Source organism: Rhodamnia argentea, chromosome 1 (genome assembly GCF_020921035.1).
Source record: "Rhodamnia argentea isolate NSW1041297 chromosome 1, ASM2092103v1, whole genome shotgun sequence".
In the NCBI taxonomy this organism is placed as follows: Eukaryota; Viridiplantae; Streptophyta; class Magnoliopsida; order Myrtales; family Myrtaceae; genus Rhodamnia; species Rhodamnia argentea.
This window is the reverse complement of record NC_063150.1, coordinates 36317149-36334518: the sequence shown is the minus strand read 5'-3', so window position 1 is coordinate 36334518 and position 17370 is coordinate 36317149. Positions and strand designations below refer to the sequence as shown.

General features: G+C 41.0%; 1 protein-coding gene across 1 annotated transcript; it reads left to right on the top strand.

The window, feature by feature from the left end:
- The first annotated feature begins 728 nt into the window (after positions 1-728).
- Positions 729-3965, top strand: LOC115727132 (gibberellin 20 oxidase 2-like). The gene is made up of 3 exons (XM_030657295.2): positions 729-1292; positions 1776-2097; positions 3420-3965. Exons 1-3 carry the CDS (start codon positions 736-738, stop codon positions 3687-3689), a joined length of 1149 nt encoding a protein of 382 aa, XP_030513155.1. The 5' UTR covers positions 729-735; the 3' UTR covers positions 3690-3965.
- Positions 3966-17370: the final 13405 nt, after the last annotated feature.

Below are 17370 nucleotides of genomic sequence, written 5' to 3'. Positions count from 1 at the left end.
TTATCAAAATTACTATGAACTTGCTCAGACTGATCTATCAAAGTTTGGTATGCTAAGAGATGCAACGGATAAATTGTGAGTATTGGGTATGCCCTACTTTATTTAAATATTTGCTCACAGTTAGCGATTGTATTGACTATTACACCAAATTCATAGTACGAATTGCCTGTCGTTCCATTAAACCACGGTTAGAAGAGAAAGGTTAATTCTAGTGTTGGTCCCAGAACTATCCAAACATCACATTTCGGTCCCTCAACGTGCCCAAATGTCCACATTGTTAACATCAAATTATCAATGCCGCAACTACTCGAAGACAAATTGTTTTTTTCCAGCTTGTTCGAGTGAAGTAATGTGCCAATATAAGATGACAAGAATGTCTTATCTGAGTCAGCGACATCGCAAATAGGCGACATCGATTAGGTGATCAGGCACGCAACATTACCAATGGGGAATGATTATCCTTAATTTTGTCACATGAGGAAAGGAATTTGATTAAGTATAACCGGCCGTGTAAATAATTCAAAATTATTATTGTAATTAGTCGTGTAATTTACTATCAGATATACACGTGGCAGCCCCTTCAACTCCATGATACTCCACGGTATATATAAAAGGAAAAAAATACCTTTATTCTAAATATTCATCCTGGTTTTGTCGTCCAAACCCGTTGCCCCCATCTTGTGGTTGCTCTATAAGTAGCTACTTCTTTCAGCAGCAGAAGAGCATCCAAAAAAAATGTCTTTCCTAATGGACAGAAGCACTCCATCATCAACTCTTGTTCTGTGTCCTGCAATGGAGCTCAAGGATGAGAAGGAGACCCTCCTGTTTGACCCCTCCTTGCTTCAAAAGCAACCAAACTTACCCAAAGAGTTCATCTGGCCTCACAAAGACCTTGTTAACACCCAAGATGAGCTCAAAGAGCCGCTCGTAGACTTGTCAGGCTTCCTAAAAGGCAATGAAGAAGCAACTTCCCAGGCAGCTGAGCTCATCAGGACTGCTTGCACCAACCATGGGTTCTTCCAAGTCATCAACCACGGCGTCGACCCGGGCCTCATACGTGCCGCGCATGACGAGATCGACACGATCTTCAAGCTCCCCATGAGCAAGAAGCTCGCCATGAAGAAGAGGCCCGGAGGTGGGAATGGTTACTCCGGCGCTCATGCAGATAGGTTCTCATCCAAGTTGCCATGGAAGGAGACATTCTCTTTTGGGTTTCACAAGAATGAGAGCTCTGAGCTTGTGGTGGTTGATTACTTCAAATCTGTCTTGGGTGATGATTTTCAACATACAGGGTAAGATCATTTTGTGGTTATTAATGTTATTTTTGTGTGTATGTCAAAATAAATCACTCCACAACCCTGAAGCTTAGGCTGATCCCAGCATCTCAGTTACCAGATGCGGGGCACGGTGATCGAAGTATTTTTTTTCATTATTTTTATTTACCGATCTATATACTTGCATGCGTCAAGTATTTTCTCCATGTCCATAGGGAAAATAAAGTTGAAAATAGATCAGCCTAGATGCTAACATATATGAGTTGGTCATGTTCTTACAAAATTCAACATCTTGACAAAATAAACGGCTTGAATTTCCATTCAGTTTCATGGTACTTTCTTCCCTTTTGTCTTACAGAGCAATCCTTCTTTCCAAGTCATTTTCTGCCTTTATTTAGGCTAATCTCATATGCCACTACCAATGCATGCATGGAAAAATCTTGAGCTTTATCTAATAACTAGCTATTGCAGTCTTTAAAATGAACATGCGATCTTGATCAGGTGGGTGTACCAGAAGTACTGTGAGGCAATGAAGGAGCTAGCACTGGTGATCATGGAGTTGCTGTCGATAAGCTTGGGGATCGATCGCATGCACTACAGGGACTTCTTCGAGGATGGGACTTCGTTAATGAGGTGCAATTTTTACCCGCCTTGCCTGAACCACGGGCTCACGTTGGGCACGGGTCCTCACTGCGACCCGACCTCTTTGACCATCCTCCACCAGGACCAAGTTGGTGGCCTCCAAGTCTTTTCAAGCGATAAATGGCAAGCCGTCACGCCACGCCGAGACGCGCTCGTCATCAACATTGGAGACACTTTCATGGTATTTCCTCCCTGGTTTTTTTTTCCGGATTTCACAAAATAGAACTAGAATTACGTCGAAAATTATAACCGTTGATAGATCTAGGTTAATGATCAACGCCATAATTTTTCGAGACTTGTTCAAAAGTTATAATACAGTCATCCAGATCATCAATTTCTCGAATTCTTTTCCTACATATAATGAACATTAGGCACAGCCTCTGTAGTTTTTTTCGAGTAGAAGAATTGAGAACAGTAATGACCCATATGAATGCGTATCACGCATTGAATACGGGATTGAAATTAAGTCTCATACTAATGTGACACAGTCCAACTTGAAAAGTTCTCCACATCCATCATGCTGCCATCGTATATCGATTCACTTTGCCTGTGGATCTTGTTCATCCTATTCTCATTTCTCCAGTATTATGTGTCCTTGATATGAGCTTATTGTGGTTTGCATGCAAGAGAAGGTGTTAAAAAATACCACACATGATCAGGTGCGAAATTATAACAGGATCTGAATTGATATGGTCTCCTTTCATTAGAATCTAAACTTTGGGTTTGAACTTTCTAAACGACCGGAAAGATTACATTTCCAAAGTTTGGAAGATCTTGCACAAATTAAGATGTTCAGAATTTAATTGCATGGCATACGACAAAGTTTAGGACTTGCAATGTAGATGTATAGGTAGGAGTCCATAAAAGAACGATGAAAAAGTTGAGAAAAGATACAAACTAAGCCAGTCAAAAAGGATTGAACAATCCGAGCAATTTGAACTAAAAGTAGTCCATGCGGTCCGATCAAATAAGTCATCACCAGTCGGTTCATATATAGACGACTCCTGGCGCCATCCTCGTCCCCTCTTGATACTAAAATTGTACTTCCATCGGTTCCCGGCTTAGTAATGTAACATCTATCATTCTTGACAATGACTTGACGGGTCACGACTTAAACAAAGCATAGAGATGAGATTGGCCGATGAATTAGTCGTGCATCATTAGGACAATAACAACGTGAGTAGCTCGACCTCTTCTTTTTCGTCCTGTATTTTAGCTGTTCCCTTGAATCATCGGCCAACTTGTCGTTCGACTGTATGCGCTTGCCAATGAACTTGCATGGCGACATGGGCAGGCGTGGGACCATTAGTTCCTTCACTTTCTTCTACATAACAATTTAGGGTTTATTCCGGACAAGAGCGTGATGTGTGAGGAGCTGCAAGAAATTTCACCGAAAAACCTAGGATACCATCTAGGGTTTTGATATTTGTCGGAGCTAGAGCTAGGAAACCGATCTCAACAGTTGTTTTAATGGCGATTGATCAAGAAAGTATTGGATTGCAGGCGTTAACGAATGGGAGGTACAAGAGTTGCTTGCACAGGGCGGTGGTGGATAGGGAGAGGGTGAGGAGGTCGCTGACGTTCTTTGCGTGCCCGAGAGAGGACCGGATCCTGAGACCCCCGCCAGATCTTCTCGGTACCAACATGGAAGCGCCAAGGAAGTACCCGGACTTCACATGGTCCGACCTCTTCGGGTTCACTCAGAACCACTACCGCGCTGATGCCACCACCTTCGAAAGCTTCATCAACTGGTTCCCATCTTCCAAACCCTAAATATCTCTCTCTCTCTCTCTCTCTCTCTCTCTCAAGTGTTCACCTTATTGTTCTTCTTGCTAGCCAGTTTCTCCTTCCTTTTCTCTTACTTTTTCTTTATTAGTTTTTGGACATGCATGGGCTTTGGATGCTGTGGATCATCAGTTGGTTTGTCTTATATGTGTCATCACTTTGTCCCATCTCTTGTCTGTACATCCCCCAAATCTTCCATATTTTGGATCATTTGGGCATGTATATCATTGTGTGTACGTGTTGGACTCTCTCAGCTTTCTTGCCTCATTGTTGTATGGTTGTTTTTTTCTTCTGGTGCATGTGTGGTCTTTTGTATGCATGCTTGAGGACGACTGCACAAGCGCTTTAGGAGGGTCACGCAAACCGTTTGTCTCAAAAATTTTAAATCACTTCAAAATGGATTAACGGAATATTAATAGCATATTTCTCAACGGACAAGAAAAAAAAAGAAAGTGACACAAAAAAAAAAAATTGGACTTTTAGGTTTACGGCGGCCCACCATTCAAAAGTTGTGAGAGACTCGTCTTTCGTAAATCATTCTGAGCTGATTGCTCATGAGCAATCAGTAAGAAGACCCGAATAGATATTTTAGAGATCATCAGACTCTTTTCTTTAGTCTTTGTCGCGCTGTGGAGAGTTTGGTCCCCGTTCTGCAAGCGGACGAGGGCAATAGCCCCACGTAATCGAGGAGTAGGGATATAGTCAAGAATTCGTTTGTTGATGACATGCTTGATGAGGAAGGATTTGGAAGAGGTCTACATCTATTTTTAAGAACTTTGTCCTAAGGAATTGCAACAAGACCCAGTGGCCACCCTCGTGCAGACTTAACCTTATGTCTGGACATGATTGGACACCTTCCATTTGAGATTGAAAATTGCAAACTCGGCCACTTAGCACGTGTGTGCCCGGGATGATGATTGGAAAAGCTTCTGGAGAAAGTGGTGCATACCTTGGATTATGCGACATTTGAGGAGTGAATATCTTTTCCTCCTCTATCTTATCGAAAACCACAATCCAAGTACGCTAATTGAGACGATTTCATAAGAGAATTTGCCAGAGTTTAATTCCCTATGAGCTGATCTAGACACTGTTAAGCCCACAATTTTTCTAGTAAACTTACAATGGACGATCTAAATATAATAATTGATTTTAATTCTTTCTTAAAGGAAAGATACGTAACAATTGACATGTGTAGATGATCCAATCAACACTAAAAATGGCCTATTTTTTTATCAATTATTTTTCACAAAAAAGTTACCTGCTGACTACCCTGTTAAAGGTTAAGATGTATTCGGGTTTCAAATGCATTACAAAAAATTTGTATTTAGATCTACATGTCGATATTTATTTTCTTACGATGTTTTTGGCTATATATATATACACACACACCCAGGTTCTAATATGGAGTTCAGGGAAAACATCCATGTATCTTAGTATAGTTTTAAGACTTTACAAGTCTTCTGAAAAATTTGGATGAGGTTTTAGTTTTCTCAGCAGTCAACTCCATAGTAACCAAATCTGAAATTTTAATACCTTCCCGTTGGACCCTTCAATAACTTGGCAAGCATGAACCCCAAAAGTATTTCTGTGTCATGTGATCTTTTCATTTTGGAAAAATCTTGGACTGGATTTTGGTGCTTGATTAAATAAAGAGTATGGGATTGGAAAATGCAATTTGGTCATTATGTTCAAGATGACTATTTGCAACTTTAAGGAACCATATTGGCAACTTTTATAAGTTTTATGTAAATGCCATTTGTTATGGATCATTTTCCAAATAGGAAAAACAAGCTGTAAATAATGTTTTATATGACATAATGCATGGTAATCTGGTCTAGTCAACTCTCAACAGGTTTAGAGAGTCAACCCCTTTCTCTTTTAAGAAGCTAATATACCCTCTCTTATTGGGGGTGTGATTCATACTCTCCATGAAAGCACGGGATCCTGCTCTTTTTTGCTTATAATTGAATGATGTATCGAGAGGTGGGACTGCTAATTATAGTGGAATTCTCTACTAGATGCAGCCCTAGTTTAAAGGTCAACCAGGATAAAAATTTTGTGTCTCAATTTTTCTTTCTTGCTTTTACATTTTACTTCATTGTGATTGCACGCCGAATCCTTACATCTCTCGCAAAACTTAGCGGTGGAGCCTTCAACATTGAGTTCAACTCTTAGACTTGGGATTGTCCTTCCTTGCTCAAACCCATTGAAGTATTGTCCTTCCTTGCTCAAACCCATTGAAGTTCAGGGTTATTGGTGCATAAAGGTATTAATCATCTTGGTTTGGTTCAATTTTATCTTCCGTCCAGTGTTTAGAAGCAATTTAGAAAGTAAGAAACCCAGGTCGAATTTCATCAAAGCATAGGAATGCATGAAATTTCTTCAAAACTTTCATCCCACATCGCTTGCTCACAGATTTATATAAACTTTATACTACTATGGTCTATTTCCACTTATTGGCATAGATTTTGGATTTGACTTTCTAATATAGTTCCAAAGTCAGGTTTCACCCTAATTATTTCATATGTAAGGCTCCCCATTGGTTAATTCCACATGTCGTTCTCAATATGGTGTGTACATGAGAAATGACTTGTCTTTGTAGTTTGAACTGCTTATGTCACCTTATAGTTCTGGGTTGGATACTTTGCATTGGACCAATATTATATCATAGCTATCTTTTAATGGTCGTGGGTATAAGATGACATCATACCGTATACTGATTGAATTAACATAACGTAGGTGCACCTCCATATGACTTTATAACTGCTACTTATTAATCTTACATCAACCTAGGTAAACTCCAATCGAAATGTTCAATTATGTTCTCTATAAATTTTGACATTACCGGTCCTGAAAAATACATAAATTTCCGATCAATCTTGTGTTTGGTGTGCTTTTGTCGAAACTCAAGGAAACTCGTATAGTGAATCCTCCTGATCCTAAAAGTGAAACCAAATGAGGAAATCTAAATTCAGAGTAAGTTATATGAAGCAATATAACTGTGGCCTCACAATATTAATTCAGATTATAGTATGCGGTCGCTGCATTACCATCACAATTTCTTGAAAACGTTCATGATGGCCTCCAACAATCACAATTCGCTGTGGTATTGCCCTCATGGCTAAAGTCAAACTTATAATTAAAATCTGATGTTGAATCTGAATAAAAGTAGACATTAGTAATCCGAAAATGATACGTTTTATTTCATGGAAAAAGTAGCTGCCCGCTCTAACACAAAAGGAAAAACTATATATGAAATCATAAAATGGGATGAGGGAAGTCTCTGGAAATAGGATTCTATGTCCAAGAAGATCCTCCTTGGTCCATTGGACATCATAAATAGGGTCGAGGAAGTTGCTAGAAATAGGATTCTATGTCCAAGAAGATCCCCCTTGGTCCATTGGCGATACCATTTTGGGATGGTGGTCGGTACTAATCTACTTGAGAAAGTATTTGGCCCTACACTTGCTAGTCAGAAGTGCAGAGAGTTTGGTTGTTTGTCACATCGACATGAAAGGTCGTCGAGCTCCGACCACTTTGGTAATGTTTGTGGCCGGCAGCAGAAAAAGGAGAAGATAAGGAGGGCGAAATAAAAAAAAAAAACTGTCTCACTTGATTGTCCATGTGGCTCTTGGCTGGTTTACTTGTGGATTAGACTCATGCAGTGACCCGAACACATGAGCAGAATCTTCTTCGCCTTCAGTTTTCTCGGCTTGATTGTGCAAGATGATCCCTCATTCACATTTTCCGAATTCTACAGCACCAAATAACCCTTTTCAGGGTTGCCGACCCAGTTGGTTTTCGCACTAAAAGCCCTAACAGCCTTATCTCGTCGCGCCAACGGTAGTCTCTCGCTCGACAAGTACGTAGATCTCAAAAAATGACTCCACCCAATCAATCATCACATATGATTATACGCAAACGTGTTCAGAAGTTCATGTTTTCCTTCAAGTCATAGTTGCGATCGGCGACCGTGGATGTGGATCTCCTGTCCTAGCAACAAGGCCACAACTATACACCCCTTTTGCCAATCGGAGGTCGGTCATATGGGCCAGCATACTTCAATGGTTGCTCAAATCCAATTGGGCCACAGTATTGAGCAAACCCATCGAACTAGAGGAATAGTCGGAAGTCATCAAAGAGATCGAAGCTAAACTAACTTATAATGCAATGTCCGAACAAAAGAAATACGATTGTAGTAGTTTTTCCTACGACAATTTATGTGCTCCAAGAAACTTCGTCTATACCTTCGTTCCCGGGCCCAAAACCCCCGCACCTCTCTTTTGACGTGGCTTCTACCTACTTTCGATCAACTAAGGTCTCCACACACTCGTTCACGAGGAGAATTTACCAAAACAGTCTTAAACCTATTGCGATTGTACCAATTAAGTCCTAAATTTTTTATTATCTGTCAATTGAATCTTAAACATTTAGCATTTGTGTTAATTCAGTCCATCCGACCGATTTTGACCGAATCATTGACGTAGACACCGGTCATTCTACATGGCGTAGCCGACTCTAACATGGATAATTTTTAATAATTTTTTAATTTTTTCAAACTTTTCATTATATTTTGTTTTTTCTTCTCTTTTCCTTTTCTTCCGCTCCTTCTCCTCGACCTCATCGACCTCTAGCGAAGCTTGTCCCCGCCGGCCACCGGCGAGGCTCAACCTCGCCATCGCTAGTCAAGGTTGGCCTTGCCCTATGCCAACCTCGACCTCGCTAGTGGTCGACGGGGGCAAGTTTGGCCTGAGGCCGGCGATGTCGACCTCGCTAGCTAGAGGAACGAAGGAAAAAATAGAGAAAAAAAAAAAAAATAAAAATTATTGAAGAATGTTAAAAAAATAATTTAAAATTGTCCACATTAGTGCCGCCACGCCATATAGGATAGTTCGCATCCATGTCAGCGATTTTCGATCAAAATTATCCGAATAGATTGAATTAGCACATTATAATAAGATTACTATTTTTTTGGTAATTTTCCCCTCTTTAATGGGCATTACCCCCAATGAATTATCATCTAAACTACCCTCATGGATCAACTTCCGTGTCACGTGAAATGAAGAAGGAACGCAAGATTGAATTATTGGAGCATCAGGGTTTGCGCAAGTCATGCCTCCACAAAAATCCAAGAGGGAGCCCATAATTTCCACCCATCAGCAGCCTATTTGGATCAACTTTTCCGCAAAAGTTTAAGCCATAAGTTAATGCCAACTAGGCATTATTGATTGCTGTCAAAAGTTTAAGCCATAAAACTAATGAGCAATTAGATATTACCAGTTACGCCTTTTTAACTCTAAACATATCGATGTGAGAATTCTTTCTACCGTGAACTTTTTATATGGACAGCCGAATAACCTAAGACTTGGTCACTCGTAACTTTATTTTTCCAAGATAAGTTGTCCATTTGATTGCTCACACCAGTTCATCTTGACCACTAAGCCCCTCCCTAAAAAACTAAGCACCTCCCCCTTTGGAATTTTGCTCACTTATGACTATCATTAGAGAAAGGATTAATCTTTGATACACAGGACGTTTAAGGTCTCTCCTAGGTAAACTTGACTCTAGTGTTGACTTTTTAGCAAAAAGTGTGATGTCAACACGGTTTCATATCACTCTCGCAGTTCCAAACAAAGCTTTAGAAATCCTAAATACTTGCGTTCAAGAGGGATTTTGTGGTTTTGGAATAGATTGCCGCTCCGGCAGAGAGATTCATGGCACTTGATACCGCTTTTCAATCGAACGAATGCCCAACATCTTTAATTTTCATACCTTACTCGGCCACTCAGACCAAGCTCCAAAACTAAAGTTCACACACCTCTCTTTCGATTCGATTTCTACTTTTGGACGATTCGTTTTCGAGCCTTAGTAAACATGGGGAAAGAAAGAACAGTTTAGTTTGCGCCACCAGCCACATAGAGACGCTATGAGAGAGGGAGAGAGGGTCTTGATTGGATTAGTGTTATAATAAAACCCTCAATCAAAGATGGGTCAAACTGTTCATGTTGATTTTTTTTTTTTTGGTGTACAAACCGGTAGTGTATGCTCTAATTTTCGTGACATTATTAGCAAACATATAACTAACCAATCTCCCGTTACCCATCCAATTGAGGGTGTAGGGGGCTGCTCGTTGAAAGATGTTTTTCACATCGAAGGTGAATGCTACCTTCGACCTCGGCAATCGAAAAAGTTGACATTTGTTTCCTTGTCAAAGGTCAATCGAATTACAAGCATGGAAGCAGGCTTAACGTCGACCGCACAAGCAATAAATCAAAATGCAATTGGTCACGTGATGGTTATTATTGGTCCTCGAATAGCGCCAATTAAGACATATTAGTCCACTAATTTGTTGCCACGTGTGCATGCCGTTCCACTCTCAGAAACTTCAGATTCCCTTTAGTTTTGCTCTCTCCGTTCTCCGCCTCTCCCTCACCAGCCACCTCCACCGTCTTGCCATCGCTCGGGATGTTGACCTCCCTCACCCACCTCTACCTCTCGTGCAACCGGCTGTCTGGCCCCCCGTCCGCGGTGTTCTTCGAGGCGTTAGGGGAGTTCCAAGTCCTCGGCTTCAGCGGGGCTCTTGACCGAATTCCCATCCTTCCCTGGGGCGTCGCCGTAGAGACCATGGATTTTTCCAGCAACACCTTCCGTAGCGTCATCCCCCTCTATCTTCCAGTTTGGATGGCACCTGACCAGCTTCAATGCCAGCAACAACCACCTCGCATGCGCAATTCCATCGCCAATCTGTGATGCCGCAAACCTCAACAGTTCGTGCCTTATCCGCACTCGCTCGACTTGTCGGGTGACAACTTGAGCAGCGAGATCTCGGGCGGGAAAGGGTGCTGCTTGGACCTAGCGGTTTGCCGCATGGGCTTCAATTCTCTCGCTGGGGAGGTCACTAAGGACTTGTACCCCGCGATGTCACTCGAGGAACTTTCTCTGCGTGTGAAACAATTGACGGGCGGATTAGCCATGAAATTGGGAATTTGAGCAATGTCAGGGTTCTTGCTCTGTACTCCCAACAATTTCAGTGGCTCCATACATAATCGGTGAGCCAGATCTGATGTCGGTTAGGCCCGAGGGTTGCGCAAAACCGATGCGACCATCACCAGAGGTCGCCGGTTCGCTAGATTTGGCCTTGTCGACGCCAGATTTGGCTCATCGACAACGTTGCGTAAGAAGGATATTTTCGAAATTACAAAAGTTTAGTGATGGCAAGGTTGGCAAGAAAAAAAAAATGTATGAGCCTTTCGATAATGCTGAAGCTCGAAACCGGTCTGGACCTACCTTGGTCTAAAGAACTCCGATTCTGTAGACCACTCTCATTCAACAATGGAAAAATAATAGATCCCACATCTACACCGTTGGGACGGGTAGTATGTAACTCCCTTTTTTTTTTTTTTTACACATCTCGCATCTGATACCATTGAGATAGCAGGTAAATTTATTTTTAGAAAGCGGTTAAAAACAAGAGACATGCAGAAAAAAAAAGCTACACGAACATGTCTACACTTAGCACTGTGATGGACCTATTATTAAACCAATCGCAAGTCTAGAGCCCACACAGCTTAGGTTTTTTTTTTTGGGGGTAGGCATGTAAACTTTCAATCAATCCTGCTCTGCTCAAGAATTTTTTTTTTTTTTTTACAGAGTTTTCCCGATAGATTCTTGTTGATTCGCGTATAATATTTGGGCATGTTTTAAAGCGTGAATCCGAAACACTCTAACACGCTATGTGAAACAGTTTTGCAACCAACAAAATAAGAAACGAAGCACATGAACAAAAAGTTTGCGACCATCTCCCATTGCCGATTAGCGAAATGATTAAAAGTAAAAGGTTTAGGGGCCTAATCCATCAGTTGATGGGAACAAACAGCTACTTCTTACCTTATAATTCTCACGATTAAGTTACCAGTTTAAATAATCTTTTCTCGCAAATATAAAAATGGGATGAAAGTCGCATATCCTTGTTCTCAACCTCGACCTCGAATGGTGCCAAGTAAGGCATATATTAGTCCACTAATATTCTGCCACGTGTACATGCGTTCAGTCTTCGGACACTTCAGATGCCTTTTCGTTTTTTTTTCATTTCTTTTTTACCCCTCTCTCTTTCTCTCCGTCCTCTCCTTCCCCGGCCACCTCCTGATCAGCGCCGTCTCGCCGTCGCTCGGCAAGTTGACTCTCTCACAACTGACTGTCGGGCCCTCTATCCCCCGTTTTCTTAGCGGCTCTCGGAATCGGCTTCGACGGGCTCTCTGGCGAAATCCCCATACTTCCCGGGGACAACGCCATCCAGACCGTGGATTTTTCCAGCTACGCCTTCTGCGGCGTCATCCGCCCCTCTCGATCTTCCAGACCACCTCGCATGCGCAATCCCGTCGCCGATCTGTGACACCACAAACCCCAACAGTTAGCGCCTTGTCCGCTGGCTCGACTTGTCGGGGGACAACCTGAGCGGCGAGATCCCGGCTGGGATAGGAAGCTGCTCGATCGGGCGGGCTTCAATTCGCACGTTGGGGAGGTCCCTGACGACTTGTACGCCGCGATGTCGCTCGAGGAACTTTCTTCGCGAGTGAATCAATTGACGGGCCGATTTGCCATGAGATTTTGAATTTGAGCAAAATCTACATCAGGTCCCAACAGTTTTAGTGGCTCCTTATCTAAAGAGTATTGGGAATTTAACCCAAGAGCGAGTATTTGCTGCTTTACGTCGATGATTTAGCCGTTTTGTTCTTCATTGAAGAATCGACCAACAGTGAGAATGGGCGAGGAAGGTCAACTTCCCGACGGCAAGACGGTGCCGTTCAGGAGGTGGCCTGGGAGCGACAGGCGGAGGAGGGGAGGAGGGAGGAGAAAGAGTGGGGCCCACAGTGTCTGCGTGGCGACAAATTAGTGGACAATGTCCTACCTGGCACCCATCTCCGAATAAAAGTATAAATACTATTGATCTTCTCCTTACGTGCAGGAATCGAAACACAGGATGATACTGACCCCAAAAAAAAAAAAAAGGAGATCTTAGGAGGATGACGTCACGTCACGGGCATGTCATAGAGAATTTTGGAACATGATGTATAACTGAGCCAGTGAAAACAGACCAGAACATCAGACCAAAAACGCATCCATCTTCCCGCGCGAAACCGCGACAGAAGCAGAGCATAATCACAAACTCGGGCAACGAACGAAACAAACAACCGATCAACAACATTATGCAGCCGTCTTAGGATGATTTCTTCCAGCAACACCAACAAGTGAGCGAAGATTAGAGAGGTGGCTTTTGATCTGCTGTGGGAGCGCACGTTGCGTCGCGGCCGAGAAGAAAGCCCGACATTTTCGCAACAAGGGCTTTAAAGCTTTGGAACAAACAGGCAAATATTAGACGCTTGACGCGCCCGCGCCCGCGCCCTGGAGGAAGAAGAAGCACCTCTTGCCTCTTCACTGCTAATTCCTTCTCTTTCATGGCCTCCTGCATGTAAGCCATAGCCCTTCCTTTCCCGTGCTTTTGAGAGAGAGCGAGAGAGAGATGAGGCTTGGTCTTGCAGTGGGTGTAGAGATGTGGTCATATTTATAGGCAGTCATGCGGCATGTTTTTCTTTCTTTTCGTTCTGAATGGGATGCTTGCGCGTCAAGATGTGTAGTTCCTGGAAGTTTCATATGCGCTAGATAGGGACTCTTAAGGTTTTTGGGGGTAAGTATTCGAAAGAATGCAAGGCGCCGTTTGTTTTGCAGAAATATTTTTTTTTTAATAATATTTTGTTTGCAAGGATCGCTTATGTTGCTTGATATAATTAGCTAATAGAAAGTGTTTTTATTATCGAAAATAATTTATATTTAAATGTTTTCATGAATTATGAAAAAAAATCATTCATTCATTTTTGCGAGAAATATAGACAATCTTTTTTGGAAAAATATTTTCCTAATTATTCATTTTTTGCAAAACAAATGGAGCCTAGGTTAAAGGTTCTTTTTTTTTAAATACAAATAATGTTTGATAAAGTGTAATTTAAAAATGCACTAGAAAAAAAAATTGGTTTAATTTTTATTTGGAAAATTTGTAAAGGACTTATGCTGTTTTTTTAGGAAAAGATAAAACCTCAAATCTTCACCGGCGGGGCTCGAGCAACCAATGAGCCAAATCTAGCGCCGCCAGATTTGGCTTGCCGATGTTCAATCTTGGCCTTATTGACAACGTTACGTAATAAGGGTATTTCCGAAATTAAGAAAAAAATTAAGCAAAAAGTCCTAAACCTTTTTCAATTGCCAATTGAGTCCTAAAATTTTTTTATTTGTGCCAATTTTGGCTAGAAATTGATAACATAGACATCAGTCGCCCTACGTGGCATTACTAGAGATGATGTGAAAATTTTTAAATTTTAATTTATTTGATTTTTTATTTTTTGTATTTTTTATTTTTTACATTTGTTAGAAGGAGGCCGCTAGCCACCAGCGACCACCGCTGGCCATTGGGCGAGGCCTTGCAAGCCCTCACCAGGCCTTTAATGAGGGGCCGCGACCTTTGCCAAGTGGTGAGCGATGGCTCGCAACACCCGTCTAGATCCAAGCAAGGGTTGAGGTTCTCTCGCAGTGGCCGGCGAAGGTTTGCGGCCCTCACACTTGGCTGGCGACCCTCGCAGCCCTTGTCCATGGTTGGACGAGGGTCGCAACCCTCGTCCGGTTGGCGAGGGCTCATAGGCCCTCATCTAATGGCTGGCTACCTCTTGTCGGCAATAAAAAAAGAGAAAAAAATTAAAAACTTAAAAAAATCAAAATTATAAAAAATTTGACGTCACCATCGGTAATGCTAGAGGTGGCCGGTTCCTCGGAACCGCAGGTTCCGATTCCTAGAAAAGGTGGAACCGGTGGTTCCGAGCATGTTCCCGAGCCAGTTCCGGTTCCATTTTTAAAATTTAATTTTTAAAATAATAAATAATGAAATAAACATAATAAATTATAAATTATAATCAAATTGTACATTGTAATAAAATTTAGGGACAAAAGAGAGAGAGGAGGAATGGGCTTGAACTTAATGAATTATCATTAAGCGCCTACATATCTTCTTGGAGATAGAAGAATCAAAGCTCATATAGTTCTTTTACCTTTAATAACCCCAACTTACCTCGTCGTCAATCGTCGCTACCCGTTGTGGTACCCGTGGTGGTGGTATTTCTATAATCCTCACTAAAGAATTCGTGTTCTCGATCCAGCTCTTGATGTCGAAATCTAGCTTTCATTCAATCGTCGACACAATCTTGAGCTTCCACGGACTCTAGACTTAATCTTGAATGACGAGAGTCTAAAACTAATCTTCCAACGCTAAATGCTTGTTCAACGCAACCTGTTGAAGAAGGGAATGTTAATATCCGGCGAGCGATGAGGGCGAGAACTGGGTAATCGATTGAATGACTCTTCAACTACTCCAGGATTTGAAAATATGTACTATGTTCAGCATCACGAAACTCAAATTAAGTGGTTAAATATTTTTCTAATTCAGAAATACTGCTCGTTGTCCCTTTTTATTTTTATTTTGTTTACTCTTGAGCATATTATATCCTCTACTAAGTGAACTACCAGTTTAGCGTCGTGACTCAAATTGAGTGGTTAAATATTTTTCTAATTCAGAAATAATACATGTTGCCCCCCCTTTTTTTTCTACCCTTAAGCATATTGTACTCTCTACTAAGTGAACCACCGGTTTAGCTTCGTGAGGCGATGGATTGTAAAAATTCACAATCATTTAAATCATATCTACTACAAAATTCGCCATATAATACTGCTATAGATTCTTTAACCCCTCCTTGTATATTTGAAATATCTATTACATCTTCCAAATGTAAACAATCATAATAATACACATTCAGATAATCTAGTAAACCATCTAATTTAATACGTGGATAAAAAAAAATACCAACTAAATAGACAAGAGAAATTTTGAAATAATAATGCAACCATTTTTCTCGCATTACTAAAATAGTCTAAGCTAATTCAGTATATTTTTCATATTCACTAACAACACCACCAATATTAACACACTCTATTAAAAATAAATGCGTGTAAGATGATAAATACCAGAAGAAGTATTAGTAGCATCATTAAAAATTTTCAAAAATTCTAAATTTTTTTTGCAAATATCTCAATATTGCGGAAGTAAAGTAATTTCGGGAATATTTTGCTAAACAAATATACATAATAAATCTTTATAATCAAAATTTTGACGAAGCAACTCATAGGCGGAATTCCAACGAGTCAAAATATCTTTTGGAAACCTTTTTGCTCTTCTCCCATATTGTTTACAAAATTTTTCCCATGCTTTCATCAAATGGACGTGAATCCATAAAAATTTAATTGCACCCTTTATTGGGGCAAGAGAAGTCTCAAGAATTCGTAAATTATCTTGTACACATAAATTTAAAACATTACAAGTACGTCTAATGTGAAAACATTATCCGCCAAAAGAGGGTTTACAAATATTTTCTAATTCGGGAATGGAAGCAGTATTTACGGCGGCATTATCAAAATTAATTGAAAAAACTTTATTTATCAAATTATATTCTTCTAAAACATGCCTAATTATTGTATAAATATTATGAGCCGAATGCTTTTCATCAAAAACTCGAAATGCAATAAGTCTTTTTTGAATGGTCCAATCGTCGTCTATCAAATGACATGTGACACGATCGCGACCCTCGATCTCGTTGGCGGGAGATCGTGGGCTAATGGTCGCCCTTCCGGCCCGGTTGTGTGTGGACCTTCGGACGCGGGCCCCTCCCAAAACCCATTACCCCAATCGCAATGGAGAATATCGTAGTCGACCTTCGGTGTGGTCTAGTGGCATGTGCTACGTGTACATGCCAAGGAGTCGCCACTAATCGTTTTGTGGAAGGTACGATTGGAAACCCTATCGAATAGTCGGGAGTTTCTATTCGATTCTCGCGAGAACCGAGAAGTGGGTTCGGAGACTTAGTTACGCCAACTATCAGAGTTAACGCCCTTTCGGTACCTAATTTGACTTAATTTTCTAACCTCGGATTTCATGCGGACGAGTGGGGTACGGAACCTAATTTAGGAGTTCATGCAGATGGGAGTGACTATCCTAGCAATCACAATCAATTAAAGTAAATGCGCAAATCAAGGAATCCATAACATGCGGATAAATCACATCAAATCGACATGGAATTCCTAATATAGCCATATTGGCTTAGAGAAAGGGTATTCAAAGCACGGGAGGAGATCAAGAGTGATTTGGAAACGATTCGCCCATGAGGGGGCAAAATCGTAATTTTGAGAAAATACGAGGGGCGACTTGCCAAAAAGGGCAAAATCGTCATTTAGAAAAAAATCTGGAGTGAGAAATGTTAAAAATACGATTGGCCATTTAAACAGACCCATTTCCTAATTTTCGACATTTTTTAAAAGTTCACGGGAATTGTTTTGGAGACAAATTACCCCTAAAGGGTAAAATTGTCAATTTTGGAAAGATCGGGAAAAGAAATCTCAAAAATAGGATTGACCAGTTGATTGTGGCTAATCCTCAATTTTTGAGAATTTTTTTTGGAATTTTTGGGAATTTTCTACAATTTTTCCTAATTTTTTCGATTTTTTTATGATTATTATTTTTTTATTATTTATCGGACTGGGTCAACCCGGTCAACGGACCGAGTCAACCCGGTCCACG